The 17,163-nt window shown below is 53.4% G+C and overlaps 1 protein-coding gene across 1 annotated transcript in view; it reads right to left on the bottom strand.

The window, feature by feature from the left end:
• The window catches only part of AMBRA1 (autophagy and beclin 1 regulator 1), a 962,358-nt gene that overhangs the window by 97,788 nt on the left and 847,407 nt on the right, over positions 1–17,163 (bottom strand). Inside the window, exon 17 of the mRNA XM_086959655.1 lies at positions 16,665–16,855. Coding sequence (XP_086815781.1) covers positions 16,665–16,855 — 191 coding nt within the window. The remainder of the gene's footprint in view (positions 1–16,664; positions 16,856–17,163) is intronic.

The following is a 17,163-nucleotide window of genomic DNA, read 5'->3' on the forward strand; positions in this document are numbered from 1 at the left end:
CTAAGACCTGAGCCAGTGTCAGCATCTTGAACCTCTCCTTCCGGAGGAAGCCGTTGACGTCCCGCAGGTCAAAGATAGGGCGTAGGCCCCCTTTGCCCTTCTTGGAAACCAGAAAGTAGTGGGACTAACAACCACACCCTACTTCTGGCCCAGGAACGTGCTTGATGGCCCCCTTGGACAAGAGGGCCGTACCTTCCTCTCGCAGAAGATTCAAGCGATCCCCCGACACGCGGTGGTACTGCGGTGGCATGGCTGGAGGGGGTCACCTCGAAAGGGAGGGAGTAGCCCCTTCGGACGATTTGCAGCACCCACCTGTCCAATGTGATGTTGCGCCAGTGGAGGAGGTGATGGAGAACCCTGCCCCCACTGGCGTCACATGGGCCTGAAAGCTCTGACTAGGAGGGCTATGAGGCGGATGCTGCGGGGGTGGATGTGGACTGGCCTCCCCGCTGTCCCCAGGCACCGCCACGGCGGTTACCACGTCCGCCACCGCGCTGGGTGTTAGTCTGCGGGCCGTGGCTGGCAGAACGTGTGAGGGTGCCCCTTCCTTAGCCACGAAAGGAGTGAAAGGCAGCAGGTTGCTAGCACGGGGCCGACAGGCCCAAGGACTTGGCCGTAGCCCTGGAGTCCTTAAAGCGCTCAAGCTCACTGTCTGCCTTGTCGCCAAAGAGGCCATCGAACGGCATTTCCATAAGGGTGTCTTGGACATCAGATGAAAAGTTGGCGGGCCTCAGCCAGGCGTGGCGACGAATCGCCACCGTCGTTGCCATCGCTCTACTTAGCAAGTCCGTTGTATCCAGCCCACATCGGATGGAGCACCGTGCTGCATCTCGACCCTCTGCAAGGGCTTGGGCGAGTTTAGTCCGGGCCTCCTCCGTACATTGTAGCAGCACGTCCACGACCGTGTCCCACAGAGAGTGGGTATAACGGCCGAGGAGGCACGTGGTGTTAACGGACCACAACCCCAAACTCAATGAGGAGAACATCTTTTTGCCATACTGTTCGAACCTCTTGGATTCCCGATCGGGGGGAGCCGTCGGGAATGCGGTCTGGGAGTTGGAGGCCTGTATGACCAGGCTCTTGGGGGTGGGGTGGGTGGACAGGAAGCAAGGGTCGCCCGGAGCCGGGCGGTGGCGTCTGGCCACGTTCCTATTTACAGGGGGACCTGTAGCGGGCCTGGACCAGGTGCCCAAAAGAACGTCAGATAAGGCCTCATTAAACGGCAACAGAGTCTCCGAAGAGCTTTCTTGCGGTTTAAGGACCTCAGTGAGGAGGTTAGTTCTCACAGCCACGACGGGGAGTTCAAGGGATAAGGCCTTGGCCGCCCGCGTCAACACCACACTATAGGCAGCCCCCTCCTCCGAAGCCACGGTAGGAGGGGAGACAAAACCAGTGTCTGGCAAAGTGTTCAGACCACTGGCGTCCTCTAGCTCACCTGCCCAGTCCTGATAAGGCTGGCACTCACGTGCCAGAGGGTCCTCAGACCCCTCCCAATCCGCCTCACCACCCATCTACTGGTACTCGGGTCAAATGATGAGGCCGGGTCACAGAAGTAGAAATCTCCCATCGGCGTCGAGAGCGGCGCCAGACCCAGATTGAGGGGAGGACCGGGGACGACGTCCTGGGACGGCGTCGGGCCGGTGCCGGCGAGGTCGTACGGTCGACCGGCGACGACCCGGAACCGGATCCGGCGGGGGCCTGCGGTGTCGCGACCGAAGTCTCAGACGGCGCCGGGCCCGAAGCACCCGACCCGCTTGGGCTCCCAGTCGGGCCGCTTGGCCCGAAGGCACCGTGGATCCCGACGGAGGAGTGAGCGACCTCATGGCCGTGAGGAACACGTCAATCTCCTTCGGTGTCGCGTTCTGCCCAGGGACCGGCAGGTATGGAGCAGGCCGCGACGCCTGAGGCTCTGGCAGAGCCGCGTGGGCGATGTCGCCCGAATCCCCGGCCGCGTCACCCGAGCGTCGGGGAGAGTCGGAAGAGCGATGTCGCCTCTTCGACTTCTTGTGCCTCTTACCTGAGGACTTGGAGCTCGAGGAGTGGTGTCGATCCTCCGAGCCGTGATGACTCCGGCCCCGCGACATGTCCCTCGAATGGCGCCGGCCGACAGCCGGAGCTCGAGGCGCCTGCGGGACCGCTCCCACCTAGCCTTCGACGTCAAGGCCCGACAGTCGGGGCACGACTTGTTGTCGTGGTCGGGCCCCAGGCAATGAAGACAACGGCGATGGGGGTCGGTAACCGACATCAGTTGGTTGCAGTCGACGCAGGGCTTAAACCCGGGCATCCCTACCGGCACCGTCGGAGTCGTTCGACTTCGAAAAATTATCAAAAATGAACCAAAACGTTTAGTCAAAAAGTGACTAAGGGTACCACTGTTTCCGATCGGCGCTTGCTGGCGTGGAAAAAATAGGAACTGACGTCAGCGCGCGAGGGCGGCGTCTAAGTACTCCGGCGACGTCATCCTGGCGCCCACGGAGCCGCAGACAACGCCTACCGACGCGCAAGGATACTGCTACGCAAAAGTTTCCGGATCCAGTCTGACAAATGGGGGTATTCTAAGGTAAGGAATCTAATACTAACTACTGTTTCATACAGATACGCAGAACGAGGGACCCTAAATGCCCACCTTTGGACCGGGCTGTTACAACGAGAGCAATCACCAGCCAGAGAGTATCTGTTGGAATCACTAGAGAGACTTGAACTGACCGATCTTTGGGAATCGCCAGTAGATCATAAGAGTTTTTAAAAGTTTGTAACTAGGCTTGGGCGTAGTGAGAGTAGTGGAGCTACGCGAAGCTACGCAAAGTGGGCGAGAAACTACGCCCACCTGCGCACTTTGCGTAGCCCCACTACGCGCCGCATGCCCCCCTCCCGAACATACCTAATTTTTAAGAAATGGGCACATAAAAATAATTAAAAGACACTTACCTTGTCCGCGGCGTCCTGGGGCTCCCTCTGCTCCTTCACGCCGTTCACACCGCCGTCTGCTAACCAACGCGCATTGGTTTGCAGATGGCGTCGTGAATGAGCAGAGGGAGCCCCGGGACGCCGCAGACAAGGTAAGTGTCTTTATTTCTTTTTATGTGCCCATTTCTTAAAAATGAGGTATGTTCGGGAGGGCGGGCAACTTCACTACGCCCAAGGAGTGGGCGTAGGGTTGCCTGCTTCGCCTACTTTGCAAAGGGCGAAGTAGGCAACACTACGCCCACTTCGTGGGCGTAGCGAAGTTGCCCGCCCAGGTTTAGTTGTAACCAAAGTAACGAAAATGATATCCTTAATAGAAGACAAGGAAACTCTATCAGAGAGGGCACACGGCTGGACAGTGTTGAATGAACACAAAGCACTTAAGCCACAAGCTTACTTGAACAGAGGAATTAAACAAAAGATAAAAGATTTTTTTTTAAAGCTGCGACTTGGTATCTTACAAATTTTCCCTCACCTGGCACCCTGGAAAAGAAGACAAGTACAGCAGACCTGTTGTCTCTGTAGAGTAGGATCTGAGGATCTAATACACATAATTTGTATTTGCCCAGGCTTAATGGATAAAAGGGTGAGCTTTATTACAAGCTAGATGGAATCAGAAGGGCATCAAGACTTGCAGATAGGCAGTCAAACTGTGTTTTAACCCGCAGGAGACCCAGTTAAACTGCCGTCTCACAAAATACTTTGATACAGTGGCTGGAAGACTAAAGCATCAGCAAAAACGAGGAAGGAGACTAGCAGACAGCCAGCGCACCTAATCGAGTAACCCATTGGGACTCCGGCTCACATTATAACACCTATAAACTAAATTGAAAACATGAATTTTATTCACTACTACACAAAGCGAGATAACGTTGACCTATGTATTTTAAAGTTTGAAATATATTTTTATTTTTTTTAAACCGTGAGTTTTAAAATTGTGAGTTTTAATTAACTGTACAATAAAGATTACTTACTTACTTCCCTCCCAAGTGGTATACCACCAGAGAGAGCCCCTGATTCAGCCAGCTTTAAAAGCGGACAGTCTCTTGGCACAAATCCAGGACTCCATGCCATCCAGTTTGTCTCAGTACTACATGACATTGGTGTGGTCCATGAGAACCTGCACCAGCTGTCGCTTTATGGAGGGGTGGAAATCTTCAATGTCAATTGATTCACCAGCAATCTGATATGAGGGAGGGTGTCTGCCAGAGCCCAGAGTGTTCAGAACTCCATTTCTCCTACATGACTAAACCAAACTTGTAGCAATCCATCAGTCACCACTGTCAAATCTGGGTCAAGCAGGGAGAGCAGTCCACCACTGGTCCAACCAAGATCATGTAGCCACCATTGCAGCTATTTTGCCGTCTCCTCCGACACCTGGATGGATTCTGGCAGGTTTCCTTGGTGCTAAGCCCACTGACACTTCAGGCCCTACTGAATAGCTGGCATGTCCCTCCTGGCAAGGTGGGCAAGCAGGGTGCAGGAGGCCTCTAGACCCAAAATGTTCATAGCCATTCTCAGTGAGACTCAGAACAGATGCTGAAACATCAGGTTCTTATCCTGAATGTCCTGGCTTTGCTGATCAGGAGAAAAAATGTGAAGCCCATCGTATCCAGGATGGCTCCTTTTTAGAGGAGACTGCTCAAATAAGTAATTGGTGGCTACAGCCAGTTGACTGAGAGCGCCATAGATTTAAGGCAACTTGTGTGATCCGGAGGTGATCCACAACCAACCATAGCATGCTCACCTACAGCAGACAATTGTCAAGCTAGAGGAAGACTGGTCCCCAAAACCTCCGAAGATGGGCAGCACCCCACGGTCACAAGTGAGGCCAAAAGGGAGCATGGCAAAAAAAGTGTTCATGGCTCAGCGCGAACCGTACGTAGCTTCTGTGGACAGGCAGGAAGGGGATGTGAGCATTTTGACTTTCTCCTTGAGTAAAAGGCTATTGAGTGGGGCAAATACAGGACAGGACTGAGGCCTCTGTCCTTCAACACACGCAGTAGCAGGAATAACCCCCAATCTCTTTTTCCAGGAAGGTTCCTGCTCTATGGCTCCTTTGACTAAAGAATCCTGCCCTTCTAGGCACAAAACAACGTAGATGTGGTCTCCAGTTTGTGCTCTGACATGGCCATATGCAAATCAGTCTGACGCTATGCCTCATGGGAACAGTCCAGCCCGAACTGCCAAGCCAGGTCTTCCCTGGGCCGGAAACAAGCATCCTGGGACCGGTTTCGGATTCATAATCCTCATCAGCCAGGCTATCTTGAATACAGTGGTAGAGTGAGCAAGGGACCCATGTCTGGGCATACCCTGCCAACTCAGGGCGAACAAAGCAATAGCATTTTTGACAGCAGGCAACAGCATGAGAACATATAGTTTGGATTTCAAAGTCCAGGACTCACTCTATTCCTACAAAAGAGCTTTAATATCCTGCAGTAAAATAGGCAAGTAACCTTCCAAAAGAGCTGCTTTGATGTGGGCGACAGATGTGGTGAGTCGGGCAGGGCGTAGCCCTTCTGCACAATTTGCAGGACTCATCTGTTGCAAGTCATGGCCTGCCAACCCCAGAGAAAATGATTCTGCATTCTCCAGGGTTTTCATGTGCTGCCAAGGGCAAGCTAAGATGACATGGCAGCTGCTGCCGGAAGGGTGGGGGACTGAGATGTACACTGTCCCCTTGGGCTTGGAAGTTTTCCTTCTTGGCAACAGGAAAATCTCTGTGACCATGTCCCATAATGGGTTAGGGTACCTACACAGCAAGCGACTAGTTCTGACGGACCAAAAGAAGAGGCTAGCTGTGAAGAACGTCAGAGCTGGGATTTATCCTGCTGGCTACCAGGCTCTCAGGAGTAGGGTGCTGTGTCAGGAAAGCAGGGTCACCCAGAGCAGGTCTGTGGTGTTGGGCCTCCTGTCAGTTCACAAATGGCCAGGAACAAGGTTTAGCCTAGTTACCCAGCAGAGTGTCAGCCATGGCATTATTGAATGGGAGAAACATCTAAGAAGGGGTCTGCTTGAGTGAGGACACTTGTTCTCACCTCAGACAGTAACTGTTTGTCGAGGTCTTCAGCTGTTCATCTGATGACTACAGCGGAGGAGGCTCTTTCTTTCATAGAAGGGCCAGGGAGAGAACCAAGCCAATGTCAGGCTAAGTGTCCAATCCAATGGCCTTTTGGAGATCCAAATAAAGGTTGTCATCACGTTGTGGGAGAAAGTCTTTCCCATCACCTCCATCATCACCAAAATCTAGTTGACGTTGACCAGAGTCTGATCCAAAAAGTTGCTGGAGCACTGGAGGGTGGGTTTCATTTTCAGAGTAAGAATGAAATGGACCTGGATTCACTGCAACTATTCTATGAAGCGACCGCCGATGAGACTAATTTGGTTCGGAGTTGGACAAAACAATAATATCGAATATTCTACTTACCAGTATGCATCTGTTATTGGCATGTAGGGCTGCTGACATTCATATCTGTGCATAGATCGCCGCCTAGTGTTGGGTCCGGACGATTGCACTTTGTTGTCCTGGAAGAGTCTTCGAAGTATCACGAGATAGGTGGCTCCTCCCCTGGACTACAGTGCGCATGGGCATCGACTCCATCCTCAGATTGTTTTAGCCATTGTGGCCAAGATGGAGTGAAACTAAGTGAATGATGACCATGCCAGAAGTATGTGTGAATGCTGCAGCCGCTACAGGCGCCGGGGAGGATGGCGGGCGATATGAATGTCAGCAGCCCTACATGTCAAGAACAGATGCATACTGGTAAGTATCATATTCGGTTCGAGGCATGTGGGCTGCTGAATTCATATCTGTGCATAGAATACATAGCAGTCCCTCCATTAACGGCGGCCGCTAGTGCCAGCTGCAGCAGTTTGGAAAAGAGTTTTTAGAACAGCCTGCCCTACAGCTGCCTGCTGTTTGGAGTGCACATCACCACAGTAATGTTTTGTGAATGTGTGTGTGGTAGACCATGTGGCTGCTCTACATATGTCTTCCAAAGGAATATTTCCAATGAATGCCATGGAGGCCCCCAACTTCCAAGTGGAGTGGGCCCGTGGTGGAATGGTGAGAGTGCTCTTGGCTTTCTGATAGCAGATCTGAATACATTTAACGATCCACCTGGCTATACCAGCCTTGGAAATGGGGTTACCCTTGTGTTGTGACGCAAAGGCAACAAATAGTTGTTTAGTCTTCCTAAAATCTTTGGTCCTATCAATGTAATACATTAGGGCCCTTTTGACGTCAAGTGGGTGGAGCATTCCCTCTGCAAGGGACTCTGGATATTGGAAGAACACAGGTAGTTCTATTGTCTGGTTGATATGGAACTGAGACACTACCTTAGGAAGGAATTTAGGGTTAGTGCAAAGCACCACCCTGTTAGAATGAATTTGAATAAATGGCTCCTGGATGGTTAGTGCCTGAAGTTCACTAACTCGTCGTAGCGACATAATCGCTATAAGGAAAGCCACTTTCCATGTCAAGAATTGAATCTCGCAGGAATGCAGTGGTTCAAAAGGGGGACCCATCAGCCTGGTGAGGACCACATTGAGGTTCCACTCCGGAGCTGGTGGCGTCCGTGGAGGAATGACTCCAGAAAGGCTTTAATGGCAGGCACCTTGAAATGTGAGAGGTGCTGTCTGTTTTGGAGATAAGCAGCCATTGCGGATAAATGTATACGAATGGAAGCATAGGCCAGATTACATTTGTACAGATGTAAGAGATAACAAATGATGTTATGATTAGATGCATCCAGCGGGTTAAATGTTGTGGTCTGCACAATAAATGACAAACCGCTTCCACTTCGCCGCATAGCATGCTCTGGTGGTGGGCTTCCTTGCCTCCCAGATGATGTCCATACAGTCAGGAGGTAAGTTGAGGTAGCCAAACTCTAAGACTTCAGGAGCCAGATCGCCAGGTTGAGCTGTTGCGGATCTGGATTCTTAATGTCGCCATGGCTCTGCGTCAAAAGCCTGGGTGTGAGGCACAACCTTTGATGCGGTACCACGGACAGTTACAGAAACGTGGTGTACCATGGTTGGCGAGCCCACGTTGGAACAACCAGGCTGAGAGTCATCGAGTGCTGCTTCAGCTTGCGTGCCACTAGCGGTATTAGAGGTGCTGGGGGAAAAGCGTACGCAAATTTGCCTGACCAGTTCATCCATATCGCATTGCCTTGCGATTGTGGGTGTGGAAACCTGGCGGCAAAGCTTCGGAATTTTGCATTCTCCTGTGTGGTGAACAGGTCTATTTCTGGATGACCCCACCTTTTGAAGTACGGGTGGAGTACTGATGGATGTATCTCCCACTCGTGCATTTGGTGGCTGTACCTGCTGAGCAGGTCCGCCATCTGATTGTCCTTGCCTGGGAGGTGTTCTGTCATGAGGAAGATGTTTCTCTGAATGGCCCACTTCCACATGCTCTGAGCCAGATGAGAAAACTGTGGAGAGTGTGTTCCTCCCTGCTTCTGAATGTAGTGCATGGCCGTCATGTTGTCTGTCCGGATCAACACGACCTTGTTGCACAGATGTACTTTGAAGGCTTTTAGTGGCATGAAGATCGCCATCAGTTCCAGAACATTGATGTGCATCTTCCTTTGCTGTGGTGTCCATAGTCCCTGCACAGTGTAGTGGAGTACATGAGCTCCCCATCCCTGGAGAGAAGCGTCCGTCAGGATGATCTGTGGCACAGGCTCTTGGAACGGTCGTCCCTTGCAAAGGTTTCGTGGATTCCACCAATGCAGAGAGTTGTATGCCCGACCGCTCACCAACACTAGGTCCTTCAACTGTCTGTGAGCCTGAGTCCACTGACGTGCTAAGCACTCCTGAAGCGGACGCATATGTAGTCTCGCGTGCGGGACTATGGAGATGCAGGAGGCCATCATGCCTATCAACTGCATGAACACTCGTGCTGGAAGCGAGTGTTGAGGTTTGAATTTTTGTATCAGCGATTGAATGCTGCTGACCCTCACTGAATTTGGCTGTGCTGTGGCTGCCAGAGTGTTTAGCGTCGCACCCAGATACTGCTGTATGTGGGCGGGTTGCAGGTGGGACTTTGGGTAATTCAGTGAGAATCCCAGATCGTGAAGAAGGTGAATGGTGAGGGACATGTGGGTGGCACACTGCTGGGCCGACTTTGCCTGGATGAGCCAGTCGTCCAGGTAAGGGTAGACGTGAATGCTTTGCCTCCTTAGGTGTGCTACCACCGTCGCCAGGCACTTCGTAAACACCCTGGGTTCCGTGGTGACTCCAAAGGGCAGAACCTTTAACTGGTAATGTTGGTTGTGGATGGTGAACCGGAGGTATTTTTTGTGTGACGGGTGTAGCGGAATATGAAAATACGCATCCTTCAGATCTAAGGTTGCGAGAAAATCCCCCTGATTGAGCAACGGTAGGACTTGCTGCAGGGTCAGAATGTGAAAGTGCTCCGATAGGATGTACTGATTGAGGGGCCTGAGGTCCAGTATGGGTCTGAGGGACCCGTCCTTCTTTGGTATTAAGAAGTACAGGGAGTAAACTTCTGTGCCTCTTTCTTCCACAGGCACGAGCTCGATTGCCCCTTTTTGCAGCATGACGAGGATAAGTGCAAGTGCTCGGCAGACATAGGGCGCCGAAGGCGCGCCAAAGGTAAGCCCGTCTACGCCCGTCCGCGACCGGATCACGACCAGCGCCAGGACCCCTGGCCCACGAAGACCCCGACCGACCCGCCTGACGTACTCCGCCGCCACCCTCACCGCTCTCAACACCGGCCGACTCCCAGAATGCCATCAAGCCTCTCCACGACGTACCCACGGACCCTTCAGCTGCCACGCCTGCAAGTTCACCTGCATCCGGACCTGCCTCGCACCAGCACCCACCAAGCCGAACACCAGCAGTACCCACCTCAAGTGCATCCTGCTCAACACCCGCTCCATCCACAGACATGCCATCGAACTCTGGAACCTCCTCGACACCACAGCTCCAGACGTTGCCTTCCTCACGGAGACCTGGATGAACGCCTCTTCAGCTCCCGACATCGCCATCGCCATCCCAGAGGGCTACAAGATCGTCCGGAGGGACCGAAACGCCAACCAGATGGGAGGAGGCATCGCCATCATCCACAGGAGCACCATCCGTCTCACGACCAGCACCGACAACTCCCTGACCACCGCCGAACACCTGCATTTCCAGATCCACACCAACCCGAACACCACCCTCAGAGGCACCCTGATCTACCGACCCCCTGGACCACGCACACAATTCAGCGAGGACATCGCCGACTTCGTCAGCCCACATGCCCTCCCCTCCGCTGACTACATCCTCCTGGGAGACCTCAACTTCCATCTGGAGAACAACAACGACCGCAACACCAGCACCCTGCTCGACAACCTCACCAACCTGGGACTCAAGCAACTGGTGTCCACCCCCACCCACCTCGCCGGACACACACTCGACGCTGTCTTCTCATCCAGCAAGGACATCAACTTCAGCCACACCACAGAGCTTCAATGGACGGACCACAGCTGCGTCCACTTCACCTTCAAGAAAACAACGACCCACCACCACCAGCAACAGACCGCCCGCAGAAGCTGGAACAAGATCACAGCAGATCAGCTCGCCACCTCCCTGAGCCAGCACCCTCCTGCCAGCTCAGCGAACCCCAGCCAGGCCGCCGACAACCTCACGAAGTGGATCAGCAACTGCGCGGACGAACTCGCCCCACTGAGGACCCCGCCCAGCAGACCCGGCAGCAAGAAAGCCCCATGGTTCACCGACGAACTCAAGAGCTCCAAGAAGAACTGCCGAGCCCTCGAGAAAGTCTGGAGAAGGGAACCGACACCGGACAACAGGACCTCCTTCAAACTTGCCACCCGGAAACACCACCGGCTGATCCGCGCCGCCAAGAAAACAGCATTCAAGGACCGGTTGGACAACAACGCACACAACTGCAAGGAACTCTTCAACATCGTCAAAGAGCTTTCCAACCCCAGCGCAGGAAACAACGACATCACCCCATCGCAAGACCTCTGCAACTCCCTGGCTTCATACTTCCACAACAAGATCGCGGACATACACAACAGCTTCAACAACCAACCAACGCACACCATGACCGAACAACCACCCCCCACCACCACCCTCCGCGCCTGGACCCCGATCAGCACCGAAGACACCATCCGCACGATGAACTCCATCCACTCCGGATCACCGACCGACCCCTGCCCTCACCACGTCTTCAACAAAGCCGACGCTGTCATCGCACCCCACCTGCGAGACATCATCAACACATCCCTCGACACCACCATCTTCCCCGAGAGCTGGAAACACGCCGAACTCAGCGCCCTACTCAAGAAACCAACAGCGGACCCCACCGACCTCAAGAATTACCGCCCCATCTCGCTCCTCCCGTTTCCAGCCAAAGTCATCGAGAAGACCGTCAACAAGCAGATGGCCGCTTTCCTCGAGACGAACGGATCCCTCGACCCCTCACAGTCCGGCTTCCGAGCCAACCACAGCACCGAGACCGCCCTCATCGCCGCCACCGACGACATCCGAGCCCTGATGGACAATGGAGAAACAGCGGCCCTCATCCTCCTAGACCTCTCCGCGGCATTCGACACGGTCTGCCACCGCACCCTAGTACGGCGCCTCAGCAACGTCGGAATCCAGGACAAGGCGCTGGAGTGGATCACCTCCTTCCTCGACGGGAGAACACAGAGAGTCCGCCTACCACCGTACAAGTCAGAGGCCACCGAAGTCATCTGCGGCGTCCCCCAAGGATCATCTCTGAGCCCCACCCTCTTCAACGTCTACATGAGCCCCCTCGCGGCCATCGTACGCAAACACAACCTCAGCATAATCTCCTATGCCGACGACACCCAGCTGATCCTCTCCCTGACCAACGACCCCGCCGCCGCCAGAGCCAACCTGCACGAAGGGATGAAAGAGGTAGCCGAGTGGATGACGACCAGCCGCCTGAAACTGAACTCGGACAAGACGGAGGTCCTCATCCTGGGCTCCTCTCCCTCCGCCTGGGACGACTCCTGGTGGCCTCCCGCCCTGGGCACCGCACCCAAACCGACAGACCATGCACGCAACCTGGGCTTCATCCTGGACTCCTCCCTCTCCATGACCAGGCAAGTCAACAACGTCTCCTCGGCATGCTTCAACATCCTACGCATGCTACGGAAGATCTTCCGGTGGATCCCCACCGAGACCAGGAAGACCGTCACCCAGGCCCTCGTCACCAGCCGACTGGACTACGGCAACGCCCTCTACGCCGGGACCACCGCCAAGCTCCAGAAGAGACTCCAGCGGATCCAGAACGCCTCAGCCAGACTCATCCTCGACATCCCACGAACCAGCCACATCTCCGGACATCTGCGAGACCTTCACTGGCTCCACGTCAACAAAAGAATCACCTTCCGCCTCCTCACCCACGCACACAAAGCCCTACACGACCAAGGCCCGAGCTACCTCAACAGCCGAGTCAACTTCTACGCTCCCAAACGCCACCTCCGATCAGCCAACCACGCCCTCGCCGCCGTCCCCCGCATCCGAAGAGCGACTACAGGAGGAAGGTCCTTCTCCCACCTGGCCGCCAAGACCTGGAACTCCCTCCCGACCGACCTGCGCCTGACCCAAGACCACCTCTCCTTCAGGAAGAAGCTGAAGACCTGGCTGTTCGAGCAGTAGCGGCTCCCCCCCCCCCCCAGCGCCTAGAGACCCCACGGGTATGTAGCGCGCTTTATAAGTGTCACTGATTGAGGTATGTTGGGTGGAGTGGATGTTAACTCCAGACAATAACCGTACTGTATAAGCTGTGTGACCCACCTGTCTGTGGTGATGGATTTCCAGACTGGCAGGAACTATTGAAGTCTCCCCCCGACTGGTGTTGCGTGGTCGGCGGGCAGTGACAAGGCGTCACTGTTTGTTAGTGGCAGAGGATCTGGAGTTGTTGTTTCCACAACCTCTGCCTTTGGCGCTGTTTCCACGATATCCATCTCGACTTTGTTTGGTGTATGTGATCTGCGTGTTGCCTTTATAGTAATGTGTGGTTTGGGAGAGCTGGCCTCTGGAAACAACGCTAGTGCTTGAGCGACGAAAAGAACCACCCCTGAATTGCTGGGACTGCAGGGCCCCCATGGACTTAGCAGTTTCAGTGTCCTTTTTGATCTTCTCCAAAGTGGTGTCCACCTCTGTGCCAAATAGATGATCAGGGTTTACTGTTTGATTAAGAATGGTGGTTTGTATCTCTGGCTTAAATCCCGAGATTCTGAGCCAGGCATGTCGTCTCAGCATGACACTAGTGTTGACAGCTCTGGCCACGGTGTCAGCCGCGTCCAGTGCACATTTAATCGGAAGCATTAGAGATCAGCTTCCCCTCTTGGATGAGCATCTCAGCTGCCTCCTTGTATTCGTCTGGTAGGTGCTGCAACAGGGTCTCTAGTGTGTGTTATAGTGTGCCCTGTCATACCTCGCTAGAAGTGCTTGTGTATTTGAAATGCGCCATACATTGGCCGCTTGAGCTGTCACCCTTTTCCCTGATGCCTCAAACACCTTAGATTCCTTATCTGGGGAGGAGCATCACCCGTTGTTTGTGAATTAGACCTCTTCCGGGCATTAGAAACAACAAGAGAGTCCAAAGGCAACTGTCCCTTGATGTAAGTAGGGTCAGTAGGTGCTGGTTTATATTTCTTCTCAATTCTAGGGTTTATCACCCTGGCTCTGGTAGGCTCCTTAAAAGATCTCCCCAGCATGTTTCAAGACACCCTTCAACATAGGCAGAGTCTTGACAGTTCTCTCCGAGACGTAAAAGGTGTCAAAAAGAAAGTCCACTTCAATGGGGTCAGCATGGAGCTGGACGTCATGATTTTTAGCTGCCCTTTCAATGAGGGCATTAAACGCTGCCGAATCCTCCGTAGGCGACGTTTTCACAGCATATAGTTGAGTGTCTGGGGTAGAGTGAGGATCACCTGGGTCAGCACCAGCTGCCCAGGGTTCATTGGTATCATCAGGGTCGGTGTAGACAGGATAGCTGTACTCATCATCATCATCACCTTCCCCAGCGTCCACGTCTGAATAAGTGGGTGAGACATCATGGCCATGTGGAGAAAGTGGTTCCACAAGAACAGGAGTCGAAGTGGAATCCTTCTTTTTCTTCAAAGGAATTTTATAGGACTCCATTGGCTGTTCCGGGGCAATTTTCCGCTTATGAAGGGAAAGTCTGCCTGTTTCGGCATCGATAAAATGTTCTTGCTGTTATTCCAACGAAGATTGTTGATGCTTTAAGGCCGGGACCACCGTCGTCGACCTTGGCGCTGAGGGCACTTTCTCGGGCACGCTGGCGACCATCATAGGGGTGAAAGCCTTCGGCGCCACCTTCGGCGGCAACGTGAAGTGAATGGGCGTTGACGCTTTTTGAGGTTTATCGACAGGCTTCGAAGGTGGAGGATCTTTTGGCCCGACACTCGAGGCCTTCTCCTTGATGCGCTTGAGGGAGTCCCCCACTTGCTTGGAGAAAGCGGCGGACGGCCGCGCCGAGTCGACGGAATCCTTCGAGGCACCACTAGGCGTGGACTTGTGCCGCTCTTGGCCTTGTCTTGTTGACGCGGAGTCTCGAGAACCTTCGGATCACCGAGCCCCTTGTTGGTGTCGACCGTCTTCGGTGCCGATTTACTCGGCTCGACTGCCTTGACCTTCGTCTTCGGCGTGGCAGACTTCGTCTCGACGCCTTTGACCTGTTTCTTCGGATCGACAATACCCTTTTGCTTCGTCGGTGCCGACAGGTCCGAGGCCTTCGCTCCGACCAACGCAATACGCACTTTCGGTTTCGAGGGGGGCACCAGTGCTTTCACTTGCGTTGAGACCGTTGTCTTCACTTTCGGTTTTGATTTTGCAGGGTGCGGCTCAATAACAATGTCCGTAGCCGAGCCCGAGGGCGGACCGTAGAACCCATTGGAAGATCTTGGGTAAGGCCTAGTGGCGATCCCTCGACCTGAGCCTTTTGAAGCGTTTCGGCCCCAAAGTCAGTTTGAGTTAGCTCTTCGCTCGAGCTATCCTCCATAACCCCAAAGGCCCCATCGTCGTCTCCTACCTCGTCGACTACTTCTTCCGCTTCGAGCATTTCAACGTCCGCGTCGTAGTTGTAGTCGACCTCCGACGCAGGATTCGACAGGTTCTCACTAACTTCCCGGTCCGCTCCCTCATCATCCCCGGCATCGAATATGTTCACAGGCGCCGGTGCAGACTGCTGGGCCTCCTGGCGCGCAGATCGACGATGCATAAGAGTCTTCTTGGATCGAAATCGAGAACAAGCCATGCAGCTGACTTCATCATGATCCGGCGAAAGACACTTGTTGCACACCTGGTGGACGTCGATGTGGGGATACTTGGAGTTGCAGACGGGACATCTCTTGAACGGGCTCCGTTCCATGATGATTAGTCGATAAGGTCTGTGACGTCGACTGGGCCTTCTGCGTCGAAAGCACGCAGCTCTCTGGAATCCGGCTCGGAACCGAGCTGGAAGAATCAGGCACAGAACGCAAGACTATACCGACGAAAAAACTAAAGGCCTTTTGGCCTTAAGAAAGTTTAAATCGATTCCGACCAGAGTGAACCAATATACATCCGAACCCAATGGCGGAAAAAAACAATCTGAGGATGGAGTCGATGCCCATGCGCACTGTAGTCCAGGGGAGGAGCCACCTATCTCGTGATACTTCGAAGACTCTTCCAGGACAACAATGTGCGATCATCCGGACCCAACACAAGGCGGCGATCTATGCACAGATATGAATTCAGCAGCCCACATGCCTCGAACCATCATACTGCTCCGGCATTGGCAGCGCCAGGGCTAGTATTGGCATAGAGGGAAGCAATGTGGATTATGGTGCCGGCAGTGGAGCCAGCTCCGGAGTTAAAGCTGAACCCGAAACTGGTTCAGGAGGCACAGACAGTTGCGAGAACAGATCCACCGGCAGTAACCTGACTGGAGACCTCTGAGGAACCGTCAGACCCGAAGGAGCTTCAGAGGGAGTCGGCATTGTTCCACAGATTCGCAACATAGCTTCCTTGAATGACTCAATCTGTTCCGGCATCAGCAATGGCCTATGAAATACATGTGTCAGTGCTCTCTACTTCGAACAACGCAGGGCTTGCACGAATTCCTGCAGTATTTGGCAAAGTACTCCTTGGGTTCGCAATCCCAGATTGTCTTTAGAGGCATAATGACACACTGCTCACATGACTTTTAGTCTTGTCCTGAACACAAACACCAGAGAGACACATAAGAAAGGTCTGTCACAGATATCTACTTGAAACACTCCTTACAAGGTTTAAACCATGACGTTTAAGGAGGGGACATGTCCTTGCACATTGAAGAAGAATTTTGAGAGAAAAACTTGCCAGCGGATGGGAAAGGTTATGCGCAATCTCCGGATCCACGTACAAAGAAGTGGAGGAAAAGGAACGCACATCAGTGTGCTTGGATGATGAGTTTATGCCACTCTAGCTTTCACTTCTGGAGTAGGACTGAGTCGATGTGGTGCCGCATAATACAACCTACGGGAATGCAGGAGCTATGCTTAAAAACCTTTCAAACCAGTCTTGAACCTGGGTATGTATTCTGATGGGGAGGAATCTGTGGCTAGAAGTATCCATCAGAAAAGGCATCTACTTAAGAGACAAAGGCATGAGGTCATTACCCACTATGTGGAGGGTCCTACCTTCGCTGCTGGTAGAAGCTGTGCTGGGATCTGGCAACTCACGCTCCGTCTGTGTCTCGGCATTCTGGAGCTGTGGCACTGGGGTCTGGGTACCCTGTGAGGTCACGGACGTAGTGGGGTTCCGTCTCTGCAGTCCAATGGCATTCATGAGGCCCATATCCCGGTCTGTTCTCCAGGTGGATCGGTTTGTTCTAGGGTTAGAAGCAGGAAGGGAATCATAATAAGTTACTGAACAAGTCAAGCACATCAACACCAACGAACTAGAGCAGTCGCATTATAGTCTATGCCCTAATAAACATGAGGACAGTATAAATTGAATGTGATCCCTCTCCAGGCGCACAGCCCATGAAAGATGTGCGCCTAAACATGGGTAAACTATCTAGTCAGAGGTACTCAGTCTGCTGGAGCCCAATAGATTAAGAATGAACCCTCTTGAACCTAGTCTAATCGCACACACTAATTCTGCAGGAGCTCTGCACATGTAAAGCAACGACCAACA

This window comes from Lissotriton vulgaris, chromosome 2_2, assembly GCF_964263255.1.
Source record: "Lissotriton vulgaris chromosome 2_2, aLisVul1.2, whole genome shotgun sequence".
Classification (NCBI taxonomy): domain Eukaryota; kingdom Metazoa; phylum Chordata; class Amphibia; order Caudata; family Salamandridae; genus Lissotriton; species Lissotriton vulgaris.